This window comes from Hippopotamus amphibius, chromosome 13 (assembly GCF_030028045.1).
Source record: "Hippopotamus amphibius kiboko isolate mHipAmp2 chromosome 13, mHipAmp2.hap2, whole genome shotgun sequence".
NCBI classification, from domain to species: Eukaryota; Metazoa; Chordata; class Mammalia; order Artiodactyla; family Hippopotamidae; genus Hippopotamus; species Hippopotamus amphibius.
This window is the reverse complement of record NC_080198.1, coordinates 77,122,774-77,148,522: the sequence shown is the minus strand read 5'-3', so window position 1 is coordinate 77,148,522 and position 25,749 is coordinate 77,122,774. Positions and strand designations below refer to the sequence as shown.

The 25,749-nt window shown below is 38.3% G+C and overlaps 1 protein-coding gene across 5 annotated transcripts in view; it reads left to right on the top strand.

Annotated features, from left to right (window-relative positions):
• The first annotated feature begins 8,291 nt into the window (after positions 1-8,291).
• The window catches only part of METTL14 (methyltransferase 14, N6-adenosine-methyltransferase subunit), a 54,810-nt gene continuing 37,352 nt past the window's right edge, over positions 8,292-25,749 (top strand). For all 5 annotated transcript variants that reach the window (XR_009048777.1, XR_009048776.1, XR_009048775.1 and 2 more), the window contains exons 1-7: positions 8,292-8,502; positions 12,432-12,520; positions 17,235-17,322; positions 18,796-18,876; positions 19,239-19,326; positions 24,238-24,328; positions 25,526-25,667. Coding sequence is in view for 2 of the 5 variants with exons in the window: in XM_057705669.1 (XP_057561652.1) it covers positions 8,437-8,502; positions 12,432-12,520; positions 17,235-17,322; positions 18,796-18,876; positions 19,239-19,326; positions 24,238-24,328; positions 25,526-25,667 (645 nt within the window). In the remaining 3 variants the exon portion in view is untranslated. The remainder of the gene's footprint in view (positions 8,503-12,431; positions 12,521-17,234; positions 17,323-18,795; positions 18,877-19,238; positions 19,327-24,237; positions 24,329-25,525; positions 25,668-25,749) is intronic.

Sequence of the window (25,749 nt, the reverse complement as noted above, 5' to 3'; positions counted from 1 at the left end):
CCTCTTACTCTTCTCTCTTCTTGATAGTTTAAATGCTTTAAAATATAATAAACTTTAAGAAAATAACCCTACTGCAATGCTATATAGAGTGAATTCTTAATTCACTCTAATCAAGAATGCCTTCTTAAGACATTCTGGGATTAGTCCACTTTGGAAGAGCATTTCCCTTCATTTGGATTTTGTTGTATTTACCCCTGCAACAGTTATTTTTGTCTCAGCAATAAGACATTTATGCAACAGTGTCAAAAACCATAAATCTTTCTTTCTTCTTTTCTTCCCTTTTCTATTCAGCAATTTAGAAAAAAAATCTTTCCCACATTTTATCTTTCAGCTTGCTCTTTACTTGCCTATTTTTGTCTTTCAGTCTATTAACAGATACAGTTTGTGACTGCCTTTCTTTTCCCTCCTCATATTACTTCAGCTTATGCCCTATAGCCCTGTGATCTTATTTTTCTAAGTTTCCTTGGAAAAAGTTGTCATGGGAAATGACCTTGGTGCGATGGTGGCCTCCAAGTACACCATAATCCAAGCTGTTCCAGAAGTCATGGGACAGACAGGCTCACAGATCAAGAGTCTCAAATCACACATCCCTTTAAAGCAAGAGGAAAGAATGGGTACGTTACACACACTTAGGATAGAGTGCAAATGGGAGGACCACACTTCATGAATCTCAAGTTATGCAACTTTCATATGTCTCTCTCTCTCCCCGCGCACCCCCCCCCCCCCCCCCCCGCCATTCTCTGCTACATCAGGCTTCTCCGCTAGCGACTGACATTTGAGCAAGAGGGTAAACAGACAGAGGTGCCTGAGGCCAAGAATACACAATTGCTCTATTAAAGAGAAGCACTGATTGGCAAATACTCCTGGCCACAGCTGTAGCTTGCCAGTTAGCCTGCCAACAGTTAGAAGTACTATCAGCAGTTCTTAGATGGAGCACATTTGAGTCCAGAATACAACACGGGCTGGCCCATGTAAGGGTGACACTGAAACTGTGTAACTCAGATTGAGACTTGAACCCATGGTCTTTTAATTGAAATCACACCTGGTTTCAAGACTTAATGAAGCTCAAGTTCTGATGTCTCATCGCAAAAATAATTCAGTGAGAGACAAAGTGATAGGTAAGAAGTGGATTTAGAGAGAAACACACTCCACAGAGTGTGGGCCATTCTCAGAAGGCGAGAGTGGCCCCAGAGTATGTATTTATAGGGTTGGGTAATTTCATAGGCTAATAAGTGGGAGGAGTATTCCAGCTCTTTTGGGGAAGGGGCAGGGATTGCCAGAAATTGGGCCAGCGCCCACTTTTTGACCTTTATGGTTGGCCTTGGAGCTGTCATGGCACCTGTGGGTGTGTCATTTAGCTTGCCGATGTGTTACAATGAGCATATACTGAGGCTCAAGGTCTAGTGGCGGTCAACTCATCCGCCATCTTGGACCTGTTTGGTTCTAATCAGTTTATGCCATGTCCTTGGGTTATGTCATTCTTTTAAAGGTTGTGCCCTGACCCCTTCCCTCCTGTTTCAACCTGGCTGTCAGACCAGAGGGAGCACAGTCATCATTTGTTCTTTCCATTCCTTTTCATTGTCAGTGAAAATTCAGTTAACTATCAAGTTAAGAAGAAAAAAGGGGAATTTTATTTGAGCCAAACTGAGGATTATAACCCAGGAAGCAGATTCTCAGAAAGCTCTGAGAGCTGCTCTGCCTGTTAGAAGTCGAAGGCATAGTTATATACATTTTTGAGACAAAGGATCACACATGAAAATGTCATAATGATATTTTATATAAATGTCACCAAGGATACATAATCCAGGTGATCACATACAAAGCAAGCAGCAAGTTACCATCACCCCCTACAGAGCTGGGAAAGAACACTCTTCTTTTGAAAAGTTACATTGCTAGCCTCAGAAGAAAGGAAAATAATGATCTTTACAGTTGAGCAGGCACTCCCACCTTTGAGGTGCTCTGGTTAATGTGCACATTGCACATGAAGGAGGAAAGAGACCCCAAAAAAACACAGAGAGAGAATTTTATGTTTAATTTTTTTCTTGTCCTGCCTTAAAATATAAATTTTATTTCATCACCGTCTATAAATAACACTCTTGTTTGTTCCATCATACATTTCATTTAGTCTAGCTAGCTTTACATCCTTCAAGTTTCAGGGTTACTTAGTATCTATATTTAGCACATCTTACTGTTGCAGGAAAATGGGGCGCTAGAGGATGGTCATGTCCCAGGTTTGGGGTGAGTGGGATGGGCCACCAAGTGAGGGTCCTTGGCTTCTTACAGAAAAGAATTCAAGAGCAAGACATAGTAAAGTGAAAGCAGCTTTATTTAGAGAGATACACATTCCATAGGCAGAATGCAGTTGCTCTCAGAAGGCAAGAGCAGGGACTTCCCTGGCGGTCCAGTGATTAAGAATCTGCCTTCCAGTGCAGGGGGATGCGGGTTTGATCCCTGGTCAGGGAACGAAGATCCCACATGCTGTGGGGCAATACTGAGCCCGCGTGCCCTGGAGACCGAGCCACAACTAGAGAGAAGCCCACGCGCTGCAAGGGAGAGCCGGTGAGCCACAACTAAGACCCGAAGCAGCCAAAAATAAATAAATAATTAATCAATTTAAAAAAAAGAAGAAGAAGAAAAAAGGCAAGAACAGCTCCAGGACATGAGGTCTTCTGAGAACGTGAGAGCGGCCCGAAACATGGGGTGGTTAGTTATTATGGGCTGGGTAATTTTGTAGGCTAATGAGTGGGAGGATTATTCCAACTACTTTGGGGAAGGGGTGGGAATTTCCAGGAATTGGACCACCACCCACTTTTTGGCCTTTTCTGGTTGGCCTTGGAGATGTCATGGTGACTGTGAGTGTGTCACTTAGCTAATGTATTACAATGAGCGTGTAATGAGACTCAAGTTCTACTGGAAGTCGAATCTCCCACCATGTTGGACCTAGTTGGTTCTAACCGGTTTATGTCCTGTCCCTAACGGCTAATGGTTGTGCCCTACCCCCTTCCCTCCTGTCTCCTTATGAACACTGTCTATGTCTCACAAGCTACTTCCTTACTCACCTATACTTAACACATCCTATGGAATTCGTCTATCCCATTTTGTGCTCTCTTGCAGAACTGATTTTTGCAAACATAGCCAACTAACATTGCACTAACCAACATTTAAATATTTTTTCTTCATCTATTCAGTTAAGTGTATTGATGTTACTTAAACTGTCTTTGCATTACTTTATTCTTTTCACTTTGCCCTTTCTCACTTTCCTCCCAATTTTGGTCATTTTGAAGAGACAATCGGGATTTTTTTGTGCAAATTCCCCAGGTAGATCAAACATATTCAATTCTCCACACATTTCCATTTAATACTGACATATAGTGTGTGAAATAGTCTTCTTTATATTCCAGGAAACCGATGCTTTAAAATATTTCAATTTAATCACAATACCCTTAAAAAATCTACTGACGTGTGATAAGAAAAACAATCTCACTCCCTGTTTCTTATGTAGTCCATTTATTTGACACGAGGCTTGTTAAATATTCTCCTCTTGTGCCACAGCTCCACTAGATCTTAACAGTTGTCCTGTTGGGCACAATCAAATGCACAGACTGAGAAAGCTTCTGCACCTAATGGCTATAAATGAATTTCTAAGGGTGATGTAGAAGATGTAGAATGCTAACTGGCTGTCTCCTCTTCCTCCCCAACTCAGCTACTTAGAAGCAACCCTTCCAACAAAGCTCAGAAAAGTTAGAGAGAGCTTCAATCAGCAAGTTCATCAATAAGATCTGTTGAGTGTCTGTTCTTTACAAGGCACTGGGAGCAAGCAGAAGTTACCAACAGATTCTGGCATTCATTTTTAGTTCTTTAGTTCTTTCCCGAAAAGTTCTGCTTACCAAATGTTGTATTTTTTTAAAGTCATTTTAGAACCTCTCTCTTTATTTTAGGAGAATTTTCTCTTAATCAATTATAAATTCATAAAAAAGGTACGAGAAAGAAGGTATGTTTCAAGAAAATATACAAAAATTTTAATATGCCTGGAAGATTGAGTACATAAAGGAGAATAGAATGAAAATGGGCAGGGTGGCAGAGGACTGCTTAGCATATAATGCTGCGTGGTTTTGATATTTATCTCCTTGAACCTAGGCCTGTGCTATCTAATATGGTAGCTGCTAACTACATATGGCGAATCACATTGAATTAATTAATTAAAATCAAAGAAAAATTCCTCAGGTACACTAGCCACATTTCAAGTGCTCAGTGGATACATATGGCTAATGCAAATAGCACATTTCTATCGTTATAGAAAGTTCTCTGGGACAGCACTGCCCCAGACATTGAGGAGACGTAAAAATTTTGAGCAGAGTTGAAAGTGATAAAACTATAATTTTCCACAAATCTCTAGGAAGAATCTGACAGACTGGAAACTGGTAGGAAATTAGGATATGAATCAGGATATGTTTGCAGGGAGGTTGTGTTTGTGGAAAGGAAGAATGGGGTGTGTGTGTGTGTGTGTGTGTGTGTGTGTGTGTGTGTGTGTGTGTGTGTTGAGGTCAGGGGCGGAACTACAGGCACAGAGTAGATAAGGAGGCTGAAGGAGTAGAGTGCTTCTTAGGAAAATGGGTGGATATTGATCCCATTTGCTGAAATAGGAAACACCTTAGGAGTACAATTAAAAAATTATTTTTGAGAAGATGAGGGTGATTGAGGAATTCAGGTTATAGCCATGTTAACTCTGAGATCGTGAGCAACATTTTAGTAAGATGGACAATAGGCATTTGGGTACATAGGTTTGGAAGAGTCAGTCTCAAGGAACTTAGGGGGATGTATGGTCAGGCCACTCAAGATGGCTACTCTCTTGCTCTCTGTACATCCCCTGCTCGACCAGTGTCCGCGTCACCTACACCCTACTCACATGACTGACCTTCTTATGTACTTGCCCCAGGCCTCAGCTAGTGATTGTTTTTATCAGAGGAGCAGTGAGGGGCATAAACCTCTGGTTTCCCTGGTAACTAGTGAGTCCACCTGGCGTCAATTTCCCCTATAACTGGTAACCTCCCTCCCCTCCCCTCAATGAAGACAGCTGCCTCCTATTGCCTGCCCTCCGCTGCACCCGGTGGGGTGTTGCTCCAGGACTTTGCTTCAGACGTATAAGCTCCCTCATCCATTAAACCATTGATGTCTCTGTGGCTGACTCTGGGCTCTTTCTTTAGTCTTGAAGCTGGGCAAGCACAGGGCTTATAGGCCTGTGGGATGCAGCCCAACAGGGGAGATGCATTAATTGCTATGTGGACCTCTCATTACTTCCTTAAAATTAGTGCCTAGAAGTGAAATTGCTTTTTCAAAGAATGTGAATTACATGTGGGGACTTTCTAAATTTCTCCTCCCCACCTCCCCACCACACACACTCCCTAGTGTTCCTTGTGTTGCTGTGATGAACAAATGTTACTGATAGGCGTGTACAGTACTCTACAGGTGTGCTGATGTGGTCTGGTGTTTTAAAATTCACTGGTTGGGAGACAGATTACAGAGTTATATCCTTTTCTTTGTGAAAAACATGACAACCCTCTGTTTATTCCAATGGCTTTGTAAATACTATAAGGTAGTAGACATCTGCATCTTCGTCAGTATAGGTCCCAGGCAGGAAAACAGAAATCATACAAGGAATTCGAAACAGACAGCATTTGCTATGGAGAAATCCTGAAGGCTAGAAGAGTATAAAGAGGAAGGTGAGATTAAATCAGAAATTCCTAACTGCGGGAAGTGGCTACTAGTCCTGGAGCTGGTAGAACACAGGGTGGAGGTGGTATTATCAGAGCCTAAGTGCAGACTCTCTTCTGAGGATGTCACATGGGTATAGGGAAAGCCAAGACAGGACTACCAAGGAGGGGCTGCTGCAACTGGTGCTGGGAACTTGTAAAGGGCACAGCCATTCCCCCGGACTCCAGAAGCAGAAAGGAAGAGAAATAAGGAACAATAACTTTCCCATGTTCCACCTTCTAATTTTCTGTGCAGAATCTTACAGGAAGCCATCTGACGAGGAAAGCTGGGAAATACAGTTTGCAAACTCCCAGCCCAACTGTCATCACAGAGCAGAGTTTAGGTGAGTATGGGGCTTAAATACCACCAGCACCTGCACTGCATTTTAGCAGGAAAAAAATTTTTTCCACCTTTAGATAGTAAACTCCCTAAAGAAAAACTGACTGATTTGGTTTTTGGTCTTTGGTAGACTCAAGGGTCCATCACAGTGTCTGCTATATAAAATGTCAATAAATATCAATAAACATTTGAGTGAACAGAATGTCTATTCACATCGCTGATAAATGGTTCAAATCGGTACTCAACTTACATGACTGGCAGGTGATGCAGCTGATTGTTAAAGAAACACTTTAATTCATATGTACAAATTAGTATTGTCTTTTATGTTATAATGCCCTTGGAAGTTAACACATTTTTCCAAATAGTGCTGCCATCACTCAAGGGATTTTTAGAACTCTTTTTTTCTTTTTAATTTAAAAAAAGGTTTATTTTATTATTTATTGGCTGCTTTGGGGCTGCATTGGGTCTTTCTTGCTGCGCACAGGCTTTCTCCAGTTGTGGAGAGCAGGGACTACTCTTTGTTGCAGTGTGTGGACTTCTCAGTGTGGTGGCTTCTCTTGTTGCCAAACACTGGCTCTAGGTGTGTGGGCGTCAATAGTTGTGGCACACGGGCTTTGTTGCTTACTGGCAGTGGCATGTGGAATCTTCCCTGCCCAGGGCTGGAACCCATGTCCCCTGCATTGGCAGGCAGATTCTTAACCACTGCATCACCAGAGAAGTCCCAGGAATCCTCTTTTGAAATTGCCTTTCAGGGCTAGTTCTTGAGAAATACATGACAATTAGCAGGGTCTAGTCCTGCCCACTTTGGGCCTAGCGTGACCCACCTGCTTTTTTTTTTTTTTTTAATTTATTTATTTTATTGGCTGTGTTGGGTCTTTTTTGCTGTGCGTGGGCTTTCTTTTTAGTTGCAGTGAGTGCGGGCTACTCTTTATTGTGGTGTGCAGGCTCCTCATTGCAGTGGCAGGCTCCTCTTTTTGTGGAGCACGGGCTCTAGGCATGTGGGCTTCAGTAGCAACACATGGGCTCAATAGTTGTGGCTCACAGGCTCTAAAGCGCAGGCTCAATAGTTGTGGTGCATGAGCTTAGTTGCTCTGTGACATGTGGGATCTTCCTGGAGCAGGGATCGAACCTGTGTCCCCTGCACTGGCAGGCAGATTCTCAACCACTGCGCCACCTAGGAAGCCCAAACACTTGTTATTAATGTTGGTAAATACTTGCCACAACTTCCAATTAAACTTATGGCAACATGACATCTTAATCTACTTCTATTTTGAATCTGGAATAAGATGACAAATGTCATGCATAATGACAATATCCTAAGATTTTGGTCCTTGCTGCCTTTCTACGAAGAGAGGAGAATCATCACTGAGCCTCCTGCCACGAGCAGGTAATTTCAGTCGGCTATTTCTTTTCACATCTCAGGGTTACTTCCAGCTAAGACAAATGCACAAGCACAAAAAGAGGCCCCCTAGCCTCTTACCTCTAGAACGTGAACCAAGACATATTTTACCATGACCCAACCCACCTCCCTAAAGAATCCATAAAATGCATTATGGTAAAATAGGAAACTTCTCAAGGGCTAGTGAGTTGTGGAGAGGAATAGGGACAGATGCACGTGTCGTTCCCCGCCTCAAGTGGAAAGTAATAACAAAAATCTTAATAAGCTCTTTCATGGCGTTATGTGTTTGGCTCTGTTTATTCTTTCACTCTTCACAGCTCTGTGAGGTAGGCTCTCTTAGCACGCCCATTTTACAAATGAGAAGACTAGAGGCTCAGAGAGGTTAAGTAGCCAAGGCCACTCAGCTAGTAAACGACAGTCCAGGGTTCAAACCCGGCAATCTGACTCGAGCTTGTGTTTTCAGGAAAAAACTGGTATCTGGCAATTTTTAAAAAGCCAGAACTGACAACTAGGGAATTAATGGAAAAGGGAATCAAAAAAACGGCCCACAACTTGAAAACAGTGCGGACAGACCAAGGTAGCCAGAAGTCCCAGAAAAGGACAAGCGAGGACTCCGATCCGGCCGCAGAGCTCCGACAGCCCTGCCTCTAGACCGCGGAAGCCTTCCGAGACGTCTCCGGCGCCGGCATCGCAGGACTTTCATTGGTTCCCTTCTAGGCGTCACATCGCGGGCGTCCAGAAGGAGGCGGGACTTCCGGGTCGGGGCGTGGGGTGCGGGAGCCAAATTTTGGCCGCGCCGGAAACACGTATTGAGGAAAGAATATTGGGTACCCGCAACCTGGAGCTCCTGAAGAATTTTGTGTTCCACAGACTCGGAAGAAAAATTGGGCGGGGATTCATCCTCTAATTGCCAAGTTTCCGAGGTAGTGGAAAACACGAGTTGGGACATGGACAGCCGCTTGCAGGAGATCCGGGAGCGGCAGAAGTTACGGCGACAGCTTCTTGCGCAGCAGGTCCGCGGCCCAGGGAGGGGTCGCGAATGCGCGTGCGCGGCCGCCCTCTTCCCTCCTCCCCGCTTTTCTGCCTGCTTACCTGCGGCGGTGCGGTCCTCTCTGGTCCCGCGACCTTCATCCCTGCGTCTGCCTACCCGCTTGTTCTCCACTCCCGCGGTGCCCGGGATCTTTTCCTTTTTATGTCGCGGTCGTGGTGGTGCTGCTGAAGCAAACGCCACGCTTGGGCTTCAGCGACCGTTGTGGGATGCCCGCCAAGTGTCTGGCACGGTGCTGAATGACAGGGGTACAAAGCTTTGGTCTTTGTGTACAAGTTACCGCAGTTCACGCACAGAATGACTTGTCCCGTCCCCCAATTTCTCTTCACTGTTTAAATGGTCGTTTGGGTCTTGCCTTTCCTCGTAATCAGCACCTGATTCTTGAGATGGTGGCTTCATTGGGGATCAGGTTTACAGTATTTTCTCGGGGATGGTGTATAACGACTGCATTGAAAGTAGCCTGAGTGTAAATTTTAGATTCTGCGTCATGTGTGTTGTAGTCGACGGTACTGTATACGGTATCGACCTTGTCATCACCCACAGCTGATGCTTGAATTCTTACTCTGTATCAGTCACAACAGATCTCTGAAATAGATAATATCTTCATGTCTCGGATAATTGAAACAGAGACTCAAGAGGTTAACTGATTTTTGCCCCGGATCCTTCACCGCTAGGCCAGAAAATTGAACCCGGGTTTGTCTCTCCACATCTTGTTTTCACTCCTTCTTGTGCATGAATAAGTTAACACTTGCTGATTAGTAGAGTACACGTGTGGATAATGCGGATGCACACCACTGCTTAAAGTTAGAGGTTGTGTTTTCCTTTTTACCACTCAGATCAGTAAAAGTGATGGGGAAATGCTTATAGGCTTTAATGAGGCATCTTGTTATTTTTTTCAGAAATGAATCTTCGTTTTAGTAAATGGGAATCCGAGACCTATTCTCTTTTATGATCTGATGAAAAGATTTATGGTACAGTGTTAAAAATGTGGGCGTTTAGGGAGTTCCCTAGCGGTCCGGTGGTTAGGACTCAGCGCTTTCACTGCTGTGGCCCGAGTTCAACTCGTGGTCGGGGAACTAAGATCCCACAAGCGGGCGGCCAAAAAAGAAAAAAAAGTGTGGGCGTTTGGAGTCAGATCTGTTCCTGTCCCTTTGGCATTATGATTTTGGACAAATCAGGTATCTTTTCCAAGCCTTCTTTTTCCCAATTTCTGTTATCATGTTATCTTCAAAAATGTTCAGTAGGTCTTTGTTACCACCAAGCAAGATTCTTACTCTTTAGTTTTGAATTCCAACGTCTGTTTGACTCAAAATACAGTCATAAACAATTACGTGTTGAGTGTCTTACTATGGGCCAGGAGCTTTTGTAGACATTGGCAGTTCAGCTGTGAATAATAGGTGGTCCTACTCTCAGAGAACTTGTATAATGCACAAAGTTTAATAATGGCTGCCATGTATTAAGTCCTCTCTGTGTGTCAAGACTCTGCCAAGCTTTTACATACATTATATTTGATCATACAAGTCAGATGCCATCTGCGTCTTATAGATGAAGAAAATAAAGCTGAAGGAATTTACATTACATGCTGAAGGTCACAAAACTTTTACATTTGCAAGCTGCAGTTTTAGGCCTTTCCATGCTGTTTCCAAAACACCTGACTGCCTCCTAGTATAGTTGCATAGGAACCGTTCCACCTAAGTAAGGATGTCCGGTAATAGTCAATGACAGACTTCCCCTTTACCAACTAATTTCAACCTTTCTTTCAGTTACTTATCTCTGTATGAACAAGACACACTGGTTTATTACTCTCCAGAACGTGATTTGTGCAATATACACGTTATGATTTTTAAAAATAGCCCTTTCTTTCTGATTTCTGTCTATCCTCTGTGGCACAGCCCAAGTCAGAACTTTGTGATGAAACCTATTGTGATCTCCCTGGCTTAGGTTATTCTCCCTCTGAACATCCATTGTCCTTACTGTTGAGTCCACTACTGTACACTAATAGCCATCATACAGAATATAAACAGTTTGCGGGCAGAGTCTTTGCATTTAATTCCCATTGGGTTAATCTTCTGCCGTAACTTTGTTTCTTGCCTAAAGTAAGCTTTTAATAAATTTTTGTTAATTGATGATCTATCAGAGTAGAGCACAACTCAGTGTATATAATTTGCTTGACTTACTTTTGGCTGCTGGATGAAGATATTGGATGCAGTATATAGGCCCAGACCATGATTGTGGCAATCAGTGCTACCACCAGCGATTCACACCTGTTTTTATTTAACTTGTAGCTTTGTTTCAAAAAGTTATACATGACACCAAATTGTCATAATGATTCAAATAATATATTTTGTGCTATCACAGTGGAAAGTATACTATTTACTTATTCCAGTCATTCCACAATTTTTTAAAACTGTTGGAGCATGAGAAGACAATTACATATGTAAGCACAATTTGATGTAAAGCATTTCTCTTATAAAACATTTTATTTTAATTCACACCTTGGTAGAAAATCTTGGTTCGTTCACATATTTATTGAGCATGTACTATAAGTCAGATGTTATAATAGCTGCTGAATATACAGATATCAACAGGACAGTTCTTCCCCACAGTGAGCTAACATTTCAGTGGCGTGGGGGGAGGAGTAAACAAAAGTAAACTGATAAGATAATTGAAGTGTACAAATAAAAAATTGGAGGTTGTGGTAGAGACTATGAAACAAATAGGAAATAAAAGTAAAACAAAAAGAGTGTATTAAGTGCTATGGTCTGAGTGAGGAAATGAGGAGGTAAACAGAATAATGGGAGGAGGCTACCTGTTCTGTATATGATGTTCATGGAAGAACCCTCAGGAAATGACTTGTACTCATCTGAGATTTGAAGGGAGTGAAGTCAGTCTTGGGAAGGTTAGAAAGGATTCCACCTATGGGAAGTAAATGTGTTTTCTGACTAAAGAGAATAGGGCTCAGGAAGATTTTATGGAAGCGTTAAAATATCAGAAACAGTCGATATATTGGAAGAGATTTATCACTGGGGAAACCTTAGGGGAGTGATGAATTGAGTAGTCTAAAGAGGCAGTGGTAATTATTTAAGATCAAGGCTGGGACTTGCAGCTCTAACGTTGTGGTAAGCCTTCTCACCTTTCTTGAGCTAAAGAGATTATTTAATGCAGATATCCTAATGCCCTTCTTGTGCTTAAAACTATTAAGTGATTCCTTATGGCCTATAAATTAAATTGCATTCTATACTTCTTGGTTTGGCTTCTAAAGTTTTCCATGAATTGATCCCACACTATGTAGCCAGGCTTATCTCAACTAGTGATTTGTTTACATTTGTTGTATTTTGCAAAATTTCCAACTGCCAACCCAAATTTGCATTACTATTTTTCAGGTATTTGCAAAGTTTAGTATTGTGCCTATAATCATTATATAAAGACTTGGCTTGAATAAAACTGAAAAGGTGTTTATTACAGCTGGGGATAAATAAGGTACAATACGTGAGCTGATAGATGCAAAGCGTTTAACATAGTGCCTATCACACTATAAACACTTCATGTTAGTGGCTTTATTTTTTTGTTATTGCTGCTACTGCTAAATCATGTTTTATTGCTTTCAGAGTAGAGGATTGGCTCAGGTAGTTTCATTTCAGAATAACTGAAAGCATAAACTACTTTTCAGCTGTTAAAATCATTCTTAATTAACATGGCTTTGTTCCAAGGCGTTTTCTGTTTTTCCTACAAGATAATTATTCCATTTGCCTGCTGCGGTAGTTACGGGTGTTTTGTTTTTGTTTTCTTTTTGCTTGTTTTTTTTAAATGCTTGATATATTAGATCCTGCTACAAATGGCTAGAAAGGCTTTCAGTGCATTATGATCTAATATTTGTTTTTTGTCTTTTCTCAGTTGGGAGCTGAAAGTGCTGACAGCATTGGTGCTGTGTTAAATAGCAAAGATGAGCAGAGAGAAATTGCTGAAACAAGAGAAACTTGCAGGTCAGTCAAATAATTTTTTTTTAGTGACATGTTGAGATTTGTGAAAGGATAATTGTCTTAATAAACAATAATCCCAGGTATGAAGTGTGTTGTTATGATAAGCATCAGCATACAGATTTAGGAAACGTTGGTTTTATTGTTAGTTCATGAATTACAAAATACTTATTTTCTGAATATAGTAAGTTCTCATTTATAAAGTAGTTAGAAAATGGAATGTTAGGCTAAGAATTAGCTTATACATCGTATATAATTTTATTTAAAAAATCCTTATTTAAAAAAAGCACACTTTACCCTAAAAGTGGTATTCCATGTTGTGTTAGTTTCTGCTGTATAACAAAGTGAATCAGCTACATGTATACATATATCCCCCTCCTCTTGGACCTCCCTCCCATCCCACCTACCTAGGTCATCACAGAGCACCGAGTTGAGCTCCCTGTGCTATACAGCAGGTTCCCACTATCTGTTTTACACATGATAGTGCCTATATGTCAAACCTGATCTCCCAATTCATCCCACCTTCTCCTTGCCCCCATGTCTACGCATCCATTCTCTATGTCTGTGTCTCTATTCCTGCCCTGCAAATAGGTTCATTTGTACCATTTTTCTAGATTACACATATATGTGTTAATATATGATATTTGTGTTTCTCTTTCTGACTTACTTCACTCTGTATGACAGACTCTAGGTCCATCCACATCTCTGCAAATGACCCAGTTTTGTTTCTTTTTATGGCTAATATTCCATTGTGTATATGTACCACATCTTTATCCATTCATCTGTTGATGGACATTTAGGTTGCTTCCATGTCCTGGCTATTGTAAATAGTGCTGCAGTGAACATTGGGGTACGTGTCTTTTTTTTTTTTAATAAATTTATTTATTTATTTATTTATTTATTTATTGGCTGTGTTGGGTCTTCGTTGCTGCACGCGAGCTTTCTCTAGTTGTTGCAAGCAGGGGCTACTCTTCATTGCAGTGTGCAGGCTTCTCATTGTGGTGGCTCCTCGTTGCAGAGCACAGGCTCTAAGCATGCAAGCTTCAGTAGTTGTGGCACACGGGCTCAATAGTTGTGGCTCTCGGGCTCTAGAGCACAGGCTCAATAGTTGTGGTGCACGGGCTTAGTTGCTCCATGGCATGTGGGATCTTCCTGGAGCAGGGATCAAACCCATGTCCCCTGCATTGGCATGCAGATTCTTAACCACTGCACCACCAGGGAAGTCCTACAGGTGTCTCTCTCTCTCTTTTTTTTTTTTAATTTATTTTTTATTAGAATAATGTTATATATTTGAATTTGGAGTAGAGTAACAATTTTTTGTTAAACATGTTAAGTATACATTAATTGAAGTGTTCTATGACAGATTGTTGGAAATTTATAAAATGATTGTAGTAGGCATTTAATAGCAGTATTACATAAAGGTGGTCTTTAGTTCACAGAATTTCTTTTTTTTTTTTGATTTGTATATTTTATTTTATTTTTAAGCTCTTTATTGGAATATAATTGCTTTACACTCTTGTACCAGCTTTTGAGGTACACCAAAGTCAATCAGCTGTATTTATACATATATCCCCATATCTCCTCCCTCCTGAGACTCCCTCCCACCTCCCTGTCCTGGCCCTCGAAGGCATCACCCATCATCAAGTTGATCTCCCTTTGTTATACAGCAACTTCCCACTAGCTATTTTACAATTGGTAGTGTAAATATGTCTATGCTACTCTCTCACTTCGTCCCAGCTTACCCTTCGTCCCCCCTCCAACCCCGTGTCCTTCAGTCCATTCTCTGAATCTGCATCCTTGTTCTTGCCCTGTCACTGGGTTCATCAGTACCTTTTTTTTTTTTTTTTTTAGATTCCATATATATGAGTTAGCATACAGTATTTGTTTTTCTCTTTCTGGCTTACTTCACTCTGTATGACAGACTCTAGGTCTACCCACCTCATTATATATAGCTCCATTTCATTCCTTTTTATAGCTGAGTAATATTCCATTGTATATATATGCCACAACTTCTTTATCCATTCATCTCTTGGTGGGCATTTAGGTTGCTTCCATAACCTGGCTGTTGTAAATAGTGCTGCATTGAACATTGTGGTACATGTTTCTTTTTGGATTATGGTTTTCTCTGGGTATATGCCCAGTAGTGGGATTACTGGGTCATATGGTAGTTCTATTTTTAGTTTTTCGAGGAACCTCCATACTGTTCTCCATAGTGGCTGTATCAATTTACATTCCCACCAGCAGTACAAGAGCATTCCCTTTTCTCCACACCCTCTCCAGCATTTACTGTTTGTAGATTTTCTGATGATGCCCATTCTAGTTGGTGTGAGGTGATACCTCATTGTGGTTTTGATTTGCATTTCTCTAATAATTAGTGATGTTGAGCAGCTTTTCATGTGCCTCTTGGCCATCTGTATGTCTTCTTTGGAGGAATGCCTGTTTAGGTCTTCTGCTTATTTTTTGATTGGGTTGTTTGCTTTTTTGATATTGAGCTGGATGAAATGTTTATATATTTTGGAGATAAATCCTTTGTTCAGTCGTTTGCAAATATTTTCTCCCATTCGGAGGGTTGTCTTTTCATCTTGCTCATAGTTTCCTTTGCTGTGCAGAAGCTTTGAAGTTTCATGAGGTCCCACTTATTTATTTTTGTTTTTATTTCCATTCTAGGGGGTGGATCAGAAAAGATCTTGCTGTTATTTACGTCGAAGGGTGTTCTTCCTATGTTTTCCTCTAGGAGTGTTATAGTGTCTGGCCTTACATTTAGGTCTTTAATCCATTTTGAGTTTATTTTTGTGTATAGTGTTAGGAAGTGTTCTAATTTCATTCTTTTACATGTAGCTGTCCAGTTTTCCCAGCACCACTTATTGAAGAGGCTGCCTTTTCTCCATTGTATATCCTTGCCTCCTTTGTCATAGATTAGTTGACCGTAGTTTATCTCTGGGCTTTCTGTCATGTTCCATTGATCTATATTTCTGTTTTTGTGCCAGTACCATACTGTCTTGATGACTGTAGCTTTGTAGTATAGTCTGAAGTCAGGGAGCCTGATTCCTCCAGCTCTGTTTTTGTTTCTCAAGATTGCTTTGGCTCTTCAGGGTCTTTTGTGTTTCCATACACATTGTAAAATTTTTTGTTCTAGTTCTGTGAAAAATGCCATTGGTAATTTGATAGGGATTGCATTGAATCTGTAGATTGCTTTGGGTAGTATAGTCATTTTCCCAGTATTGATTCTTCCAATCCAAGAACATGGTATATGTCTCCATGTGTGTCATCTTTGATTTCTTTCATCAGCGTTTTATAGTTTTCTGAGTACAGGTCCTTTGCCTTCTTAGGTAGGTTTATTCCTAGGTGTTTTATTCTTTTTGTTGCAATGGTAAGTCAGATTGTTTCCTTAATTTCTTTTCCTGATCTTTTATTGTTAGTGTATAGGAATGCAAGAGATTTCTGTGCATTAGTTTTGTATCCTGCAACTTTACCAAATTCACTGATTAGCTCTAGTAGTTTTCTGGTGGCATGTTTAGGATTTTATATGTATAGTATCATGTCATCTGCAAACAGTGACAGTTTTACTTCTTTTCCAATTTGGATTCCTTTTATTTCTGTTTTTTCTTTGATTTTCATGGCCAGGACTTCCAAAACTGTTGAATAATAGTGGTGAGAGTGGACATCCTTATCTTGTTCCTGATCTCAGGGGAAATTCTTTCAGTTTTTTACCATTGAGAATGTTTGCTGTGGGTTTGTCATATATGGCCTTTATTATGTTGAGGTAGGTTCCCTCTGTGCCTCCTTTCTGGAGAGGTTTTTATCATAAATGGGTGTTGAATTTGTCAAAAGCCTTTTCTGCATCTATTGAGATGACTATATGGTTTTTATTCTTTAATTTGTTAATATGGTGTATCACATTGAGTAATTTGCATATATTGAAGAATCCTTGCAGCCCTGGAATAAATCCCACTTGATCATGGTGTATGATCCCTTTAATGTGTTGTTAGATTCTGTTTGCTAGTATTTTGTTGAAGATTTTTGTATCTATGTTCATTAGTGATACTGGTCTGTAATTTTCTTTTTTTGTAATATCTTTGGTTTTGGTATCAGGGTGATTGGTGGCCTGGTAGAATGAGTTTGGGAGTGTTCCTCCCTCTGCAATTTTTTGAAAGAGTTTGAGAAGGATAGGTGTTAGCTCTTCTCTAAATGTTTGGTAGAATCACCTGTGAAGCCAACTGGTCCTGGACTTTTTTTTGTTGGAAGATTTTTAATTACAATTTCAGTTTCATTACTTGTGATAGGTCTGTTTTTATATTTTATAATTCTTCCTGGCTCAGTCTTGGAAGAATGTACCTTTCTAAGAATTTGTCCATTTCTTCCAGTTTCTCCATTTTATTGGTATATAGTTGCTTGTGATCCTTTGCTTGTGATCCTTTGTAGAACATCAGTTTTACTCAAGACAGATTAGAATGATACATAATGTAAAAGGTTCTCTTTTGCCATACGTACCTTATAAAAGGTTATTTTCTTATTTGGTTGCTTTCTCATAAAAATAAAGTACAGAATTATTAATCAGGTTGTGATAGTTTTAAGATTTATAAACTGGGTGAATAGATACTGTTTAGTCAGGAAAAATTTGCCTTGCTTTGTTTTTATAGCCTGTTCTTTAATATTATTAATGGATACATTTATACATCTTGTATATATTTGTGAGTGATATTTCAGTTTTAATTTTCAGGGCTTCCTATGATACCGCTGCTCCAAATGCAAAACGTAAGTATCAGGATGAAGGAGAGACAGATGAAGACAAAATGGAAGAATATAAGGCAAGTAGAGAATGGGACAATGTTATGGTCAAGAAAAAATAAGTGCTTACAATCTGTAGAGTCTTATGCAGGAAAACAAATTTGGCAGAAGCTGAATTTTGATAAAATACTGAATAACTGTTAGTAGTGTGTATGTAATTAGGTAAATTAACATAAAAGGTGTGTGGATTAAATTAGGTGATATATATAAAGCACTTAGCATAATGCCTAGTAAGCACTAGGCAATAACATTCTTAAAATAAGAGTGAGGAGGTAGATTTATCAGAAACTTTGGATAATTTGACCAAGTTTGGGGAGTCTACAATACTATGTTTTTTGAGTTGCATTATTCCATGTTAACAATTTAGGGTAGTAGAATTAAAATATTTTGAGAACTCATGGGCTAGACAGCATTGTAGAATCATTTCTGACAGAGGCCCAAGGGAAAAACCCAGCTTCTAAACTTGTAATTGCAACATTTAGTTGAAAAGGAAGTTAAGGACAAAAAAACCTACCTCCATTTTTTCAAATTAATTTTAAGGACAAAAGAAACCTACCTCCTGGGACTTCCCTGGTCTTACAGTGGTTAAGAGTCTGCCTGCCAATGCAGGGGACATGGGTTCGATCCCTGGTCGGGGAAGATCTCACATGCTGAGGAGCAACTAAGCCTGTGTGCTACAACTACTGAGCCTGTGCTCTACAGCCCACAAGCCACAACTGTTGAGCCTGTGTGCTGTAACTACTGAAGCCCGCATGCCTAGAGGCTGTGCTCCACAACAAGGGAAGCCACTGCAGTGAGAAGCCCATGTACTGCAACAAAGAGTAGCCCCCGCTCACTGCAACTAGACCTAACGCAGCCAAGAAAAGAAAAAACCTACGTCGATTTTTTTCAGATTAATTGTTGTACAACTATATTCAATAGAGAAGAGAATAAATAGTTTCAGTAAATCTCTAGGTATAATTACCTAATTTCATAAATACTATCTGTGTGTTGGTTGCATTTGATATATGCTAATATTTAACTTAAATATTTGTGATTATGTTACGTCAAACCATATACAGTTCCTGATATTTTAACATTTTTGACCTATAAAATAGCAGTTTCATATGGTTCGATCTAGTAGAAATAAAATTGCCCCATTGGTGGTCATATCTTTCATGATTTGAGTTAAATTCTAATATTTAAGGTATGATATCAGAGATAATTGTAGATAACTTAGTCAACAAAATTACTAGCTATAGACAATTATTTATTGATGGGAATGAAAAAGAAATTTTTATTTTATTATCATAACTAGTTATAGCTAATGGTGAGAAAGCAAAGACTTCAATGTTTGACTTTAGGAGTAATTTGAAAACTTCATTATATCTTAGGGAAATAAAAGATTTATATGAGTCTTAATACTCATGATATCGTAATATGTAAGATATTCCTCTTATACACAAATGTATATACAAATATACAAAATGTATACTTAATCTTCCTTTTCCAAGGATGAATTAGAAATGCAACAGGAGGAAGAGAATTTGCCATATGAAGAAGAGATTTACAAAGATTCTAGTACTTTTCTTAAGGTAAATAATCTTCAAATCCATAACTCTTCACATTTTAGATCTGTGCCTGAAAAGATTTTACATGCTTATTTATTTTCAAGTTTTTTTCAGTTGTTGAGGGGTCATTATTATAAAATAAAGATCATTTAAAATTATTCATGAAATATTCTGATGCTTGGCTATTTAGAATGAGATAATGCTTTATTAATGTCTGCAGGTACCGAATTGTAATTCTGTTATTTTAATAGTAATGTTTGCTATTTTTTTACATCTGTCAATTAACTTATATTTTGTATTGCCTCATAATTTAAAAAAAAAGTACAGAATTAGTGTATCTGCCATCGGAGTGAGTACTATTAATTTTATTTTGACGTTTTCTTTAGGGAACACAGAGTTTAAATCCCCATAATGATTACTGCCAACACTTTGTAGACACTGGACATAGACCTCAAAATTTCATCAGAGATGTAGGTATGTCAGATTTGTTGGGAACATGCTATTGCTAGCTGTTGATTACATGCATGTAATTTATCCATTTTGTGGTTTATTTCTAACAAAATTATTTTTCCTGGCTTGGCTTCCCCTTTCCATTCTTAGTGCTTCTAGTTCACTCTCTTTTTCCATCAAGCAGTGTTACTTTTTTCCCTCCTCCTTCCATCTTTCCTTCATTTTGGTTTTGTAACTATCCCTCATTTTTATTTTGCCTTCACTTATTCCTTCTTCGATGCTCTTCCTTTCTTTATGTAAAGCTGATTCTCTGACCTACATTATTTTCCTTTTCTTTAAAAAATTTCTTTTAACATTTCTTGCAAGGCAGGCCTGCTGGCAACAAATTCCCTCGATTTTTGTTTGCCTGAGAAAGTCGTTATTGCTCCTTTACTTTTGAAAGATTAATTTTGCAAAGTACAGAATTCTAGATTGGTGTTTTCTTTTAACACTTTAAATATTTCACTTTATTCTCTTCTTGCTTGCATGTTTCTGAGAAGTTGGGTATAATTCTTAACTTTGTTCCTCAATAGGTACGCAATTTTTTTCTTTTTGGTTTCTTTCAGGACTTTATCTTTGGTTTTCTATAGTTTGAAAATGATATGTATGTTGGTATAGTTGAATTTTGTTTGTTTTGGAGTGTTTTGGTATTTATCCTTTGGTACTCTCTGAGCTTCCTATATCTGGTTTGATGTCTAACATTTGGGGAAATTCTCAATCATTATTATTTCAAATATTTCTTTTGTTCCTCTTTCTGTTTTATCTCCTTCTTATATTTCTGTTACACATTACACCTTTTGTGGTTGTCCCATATTCCTTAGATATTCTGGCTTTTTACCCCCTGCAATTTTTGTTCTATTTACTTTTCACTTTTTGAGGTTTCTATTGAGAGATACTCAAGCTCAGAATCTTTCCTCAGCTGTGTCCAGTCTACCAATGAGCTCATCAAAGGCATTATCCCTACATTTTTTAAAAACAGCTTGCCTGAGATAATTCATAATGTTTTCAGGGGCCATTGATGTTGCAGCATATATCAGTACTTCATTTCTTTTTATTGCCAAATAATATTCCATTACATACCACATTTTGTTTACCTCTTCATTTGGATTGTTTCCACTTTTTGACTGTTATAAACTTGGCTGCTATGAATATTCTTGTAAAGTTTTTGTGTGAATGTATGCTTACATTTCTCTTGGGTATATACCTGGGGTTGGAATTGCTGGGTCATGTAATTCTATGTTCAACTTTTTGAGGAACTGCCCAACTGTTTTTCAGAGCAGCTATACCATTTACATTCCTACCAACAATATGTGAGGGTTCCAGTTTCTTCCCATCCTTGACACTTTATTATCTGTCTTTTTAATTATAGCCACCCTAGTGGGTATGAAGTCGTACTTCTTTGTGGTTTTGATCTACATTTCCCTAGTGAATAATAATGGTAAAAATCTTTTCCTATGCTTATTTTTCCACTTAAAAATCTACTTTAGAGAAATGTCTAAACTCTGCTTATTTTTTAATTGGTAATCTGTCTTTTTATTATTATATTGCAAGAGTTCTTTATGCATTCTCAGTACAAGTCTCTTATCAGATGTATGATTTGCAAACATTTACTTGCATTCTGTGGGCTGTCCTTTTTTGGCGGCACCGAGGCTTGCAGGATCTTAGTTCCCTGACCAGGGGATCAGACCCGCCCCCTTGGCAGTGAGAGCTTGCAGTCCTAACCGCTGGACAGCCAGGGAATTCCCATCTTTTCACTTTCTGTTGGTACCATGTTCAACACAAAAATTTTAATTTTAATGTAATCCAATTTATTTTTTTCTTTTTTGCTTGTAAGCAACATGTAGAAACTGATTTTAATGTTTTCATGGGCAAAAATTTAGATGTAGCACAAAATTTATGATAATGGTAAGTGAAATAGGCCAGTCACAGAATGACAAATAAGCAAGCACTTAGAGCGGTACCTCAAATAGTACATGTATGTAAATACATACACTTTTATGAGGTAACTAAAATAGTCAGTCTCATAGAATCAGAATATGGCAGTGATTGTCAGGGGCTGGAAGGAGAGGAAAATGGGGAGTTGTTCAATTGGTATGAAGTTTCAGTTATGCAACATAAATTCATTCTATAGATCTGCTGTATAGCAAATTGTCTGTAGTCAGCAATACTGTTGACTATAGGCAACAATACTTAAAAAAATTTGGGGGTAGATTTCATCTTACTTAAGTGTTCTTCCTACACACATACACACACACACACACACACACACACACACATTTCATCTTACTTAAGTGTTCTTCCTACACACACACACACACACACACACATTTCATCTTACTTAAGTGTTCTTCCTACACACACACACACACACATTTCATCTTACTTAAGTGTTCTTCCTACACACACACACACACACACGCACACACACACACGTGCGCGCACACACACACGAGCCAGAGGAACACAAAGAAACTTTTGGAGGTTATTGATAATGTCTTACCTTGATTGTGGTGATGGTTTCACAGGTGTATGCATATATTCAAACTCATCAAATTGCATACATTAAATATAAGTTTAATATATAAGGTTTTTATTTATCAATTATACTTCAATAACACTATTTTTTTCAAAGTTATGATAAGTTATGTTGATATAACCAAATTTCATTATCAGCCTTTCTGCTTTTAAGAGACTTATTTCTCCAAGGCAGAGAAAATGTACTTAGGAAACTATTATGGATTGAGAAAAAGGTGTACCTCTTGTGTAGATGATTGAGAGCTGACTCTACTGTTATTGAAAGCCAACTATAATAAAATCTTCAAACTTGTTTCATTTGAAATTTGATCTATAACCACTGATTGAGGAGGCTTTACAAAATCTTTCACTTTTTTGCTTTTTGATATTAAAGTTATTAAAATGTACTTTTGGTTTTCAACTTAAGATGTTTATATAATTTATATTGTTATGAATATGCTTCTTATAGGGAAGAAAGAAAAAACAAAATAAGAACTTCTAGGAATCTTTGATATTCAAAGCCCTACTTACCCCTGCAGTGTTTAAACAGGCATTATGCTGTTTTACCTTAAATCTCTTCTGAGGCGCAAAGATTTAAATATTTTTGAGGACATGGGAACAATGAGTTTCCTGTTTTTAACCTTTATGGGACTTAGAGATGTTTTTCAAGGTCCTAAACTTGAAAGTATATCTGAGGATTTGGTTTATAATAATGTGGAGATGTGAGATCTTTAAAACTATAAATATTGGTATATAAAATATTCTTAGAGAAAGTGACTTGTCTTGGAATTGGTAGTACAATTTAGATAATCAGAGTGAATAAGATAAGAGCTAATCAACTATTACGGACTTATTATCTTCTTAACTATGAGGGTGAGTCAAAAATTATTCGTGCTCTGGCTATATTAAAACTTCTGTTGGCAGCACTGTCTTATCAGTGCTTTCATTCAAAGCTACTGTCTCCCCAGTCACTGCTCTGCAGGTGTGAACATGTTACATCAGTTCGTTTTTAACTGGGGTGCAAGCAAAAATGGATGCCCCACTGCTGATTTGCACAAAAGAAGAGCAACGTGCAGTGATTCGTTTTTTGTGGTCAGAGGGTGTACGCATCTGCCCACTTCTGCCCACACTGTTGACACTCTGCAGAAAGTTCATTTTGAGGTGTTAAAGCATCCTCCCTATAGTCCTGATCTTGCTTCATCAAACTTTCACCTGTTTGGTCCCCTGAAAGCAGCCCTGCGAGGATGAAGATTCACTTCTGGTGAAGAAGTGAAGACAGCAGTGCATTCATGGCTCCCAGCTAAGCCTAAAACATTTTTTTTAATATAAATTTATTTATTTATTAATTTTATTGGCTGTGTTGGGTCTTTTTTGCTGTGCGTGGGCTTTCTTTTAGTTGTGGTGAGTGGGGGCTACTCTTTGTTGTGGTGTGTGGGCTCCTCATTGTGGTGGCTTCTCTTGTTGTGGAGCACGGGCTCTAGGCACGTGGGCTTCAGTAGTTGCAGCACATGGGCTCAATAGTTGTGGCTCTTGGGCTCTAGAGCACAGGCTCGGTAGTTGTGGCACATAGGCTTAGTTGCTCTGCGGCATGTGGGATCTTCCTGGAGCAAGGATCAAACCTGTGTCCCCTGCATTAGCAGGTGGATTCTTAACCATGGCGCCACCTAGGAAGCCCCTAAAACTTTTTTTTTCTAAAACATTTTTTAATGAGGAAATATGAAAGCTTGTTGACAGATGGACAAAGTGTATTATTGAAAAGCAAGGAAGTTATGTCAAAAAATGATGTATTTGTCTTTTCTAAAAGTTAATGAAAATAAATTCTACAGCCGGAGTGCAGATAATTTTTGACTCTCTCATAGATTTGTTCTGGGATTATGTCCATAAAGCATAGCCACTTAATTTAAGATCATCAGGTGTAAAGAAAAATCCTCATTTTCTCTGCTTTGGATAACTGTCTAAGAAACTAAGTAAAAATCTTAACAACCACTAGATTCTTTGGGAGAAAGAATTTTTTTTAGTAAAAACAAAACGAGAAAAAGCATGATTGAAAGAAAAATTTTTCTTTTCCTAAGAAACAGAATGGTGAAATTTGATGGTGTTAGCAGATTATTTAATTTAATAAATTTGAGAAATTAAATGGTTAATTGACTTGATCTGGGCTTTGGAACATCTAGGTGTTTGCCTGCGTATGGGATTAGGGTCATTAGGTATAAAATATATATCTGAATTGTTTAAAAGTACTCAAAATTAAGTTTTTTAAAAGGATGTGAGGATGATGAGGTGGTTGTATATTGTTTTGTTTCCCTGAGCGGGCTCATCACCTTTGAATTCACTGATATTCAATTGTATTGAAATTTGGAGTTTACTGTTTTTCCTCCTCAGGTTTGGCCGACAGATTTGAAGAATACCCTAAACTGAGGGAGCTCATCAGGCTGAAGGATGAGTTAATAGCTAAATCTAACACTCCTCCTATGTAAGTGGGGTTTTTTGTTCCCAGTTCAGGCTTAAAATATTAGTCTTTTTATCATGTAACCCCCTTTCTGTTTGAAAAAAATTCACCATCACTAACACACTCTTCTGTACAGTAAAATGCATTAGTTTCAAACTCCACTGCTGAGTACACAGTAGGTTCTCATTTAATTTATTTTCAGTTTTCTAGACAATTTACTTCAAATTTCTAATTTAAATATTTTTTTCTCAGAAAATCATATTTGTTGTATTCCTGACTATCTTAAAATGTTTTTAAATGACTTTTCTCAAAATTACTTATTGAAGAAAGTTAGAAAACTTAGGGAAAATAAGAAAATGAAAGTCAACATCCAGGGATACTATTCTTAACATTTTGGAGTACAAAAGTTCATTTTAACCTTCGTTAAACAGACTAATGTTTCCCTAAAAAAGTGTGATTAAGATCTTTGAGATTGGAGACTCTGTTTATTTCACATTTAGCTTACTGTGAACATTTTGTACATTTTAACAATTTGCTAAAATATATGCTGTTAATGATTAGAAAAACCACAGAGAAGTCTGAGTTTGTGGGAAAAATTTTAGCAGACTAATATTCATCCTATTTAAAAATACTCTTATATTTAAAGTATTTTGTATTTGTATTTAAAATACTTTCATACTATGTGGAAATAACCATTAAGTAAAAGCTAGTAGTAATTTATGCTAAGTAGCTGGAAAAGACTGCTAATGTAAACAATATTACTGATGAACAAACTAACAAAAGGAAATTATGTCCATCTTTGGAAACTTTTTTAGAGGAAGGAATTTAAAACTTACAAACAAATAGTTTTTCTAACTTAACAATTGCAGAAAAAGTAATATGATATTCCTTGGAATATTAAGATGATAATGGAAAGGGGCTCAGACACTTACATCTGAGTATGGATTTTCAATATAAAAAATGAGAGATGTTTATATTTTGGGTGTTCATGTGGGACTGTGATTTTACTTTGTAGTGTGATTATATCCATGTCCTCAGGAATAGCACTGGTAGATGGTTTACTGTCTGTACTGAGGAAAGATGCCCCTCCATAGAAGGGCGTTCAGTAATTAGCTCATGATGAGTGTGTAAGTAGTGTTTAGGAAATATTTAAGAAATTTCTTTCATTGTCATCTGTAAGGTATTTGAAAATCTCTTACTTTTTATGCTTTAATCAAATAGGTACTTACAAGCAGATATAGAAGCCTTTGACATCAGAGAACTAACACCCAAATTTGATGTGATTCTTCTTGAACCCCCTTTAGAAGAATATTACAGAGAGACTGGCATCACTGCTAATGAAAAATGCTGGACTTGGGATGATGTATGATGAAACTTTCTACATTGTAATGAATTATTTGTTTTTCAAATGAATATATGTTTGATCAGAAAGTAATATTTTAAAT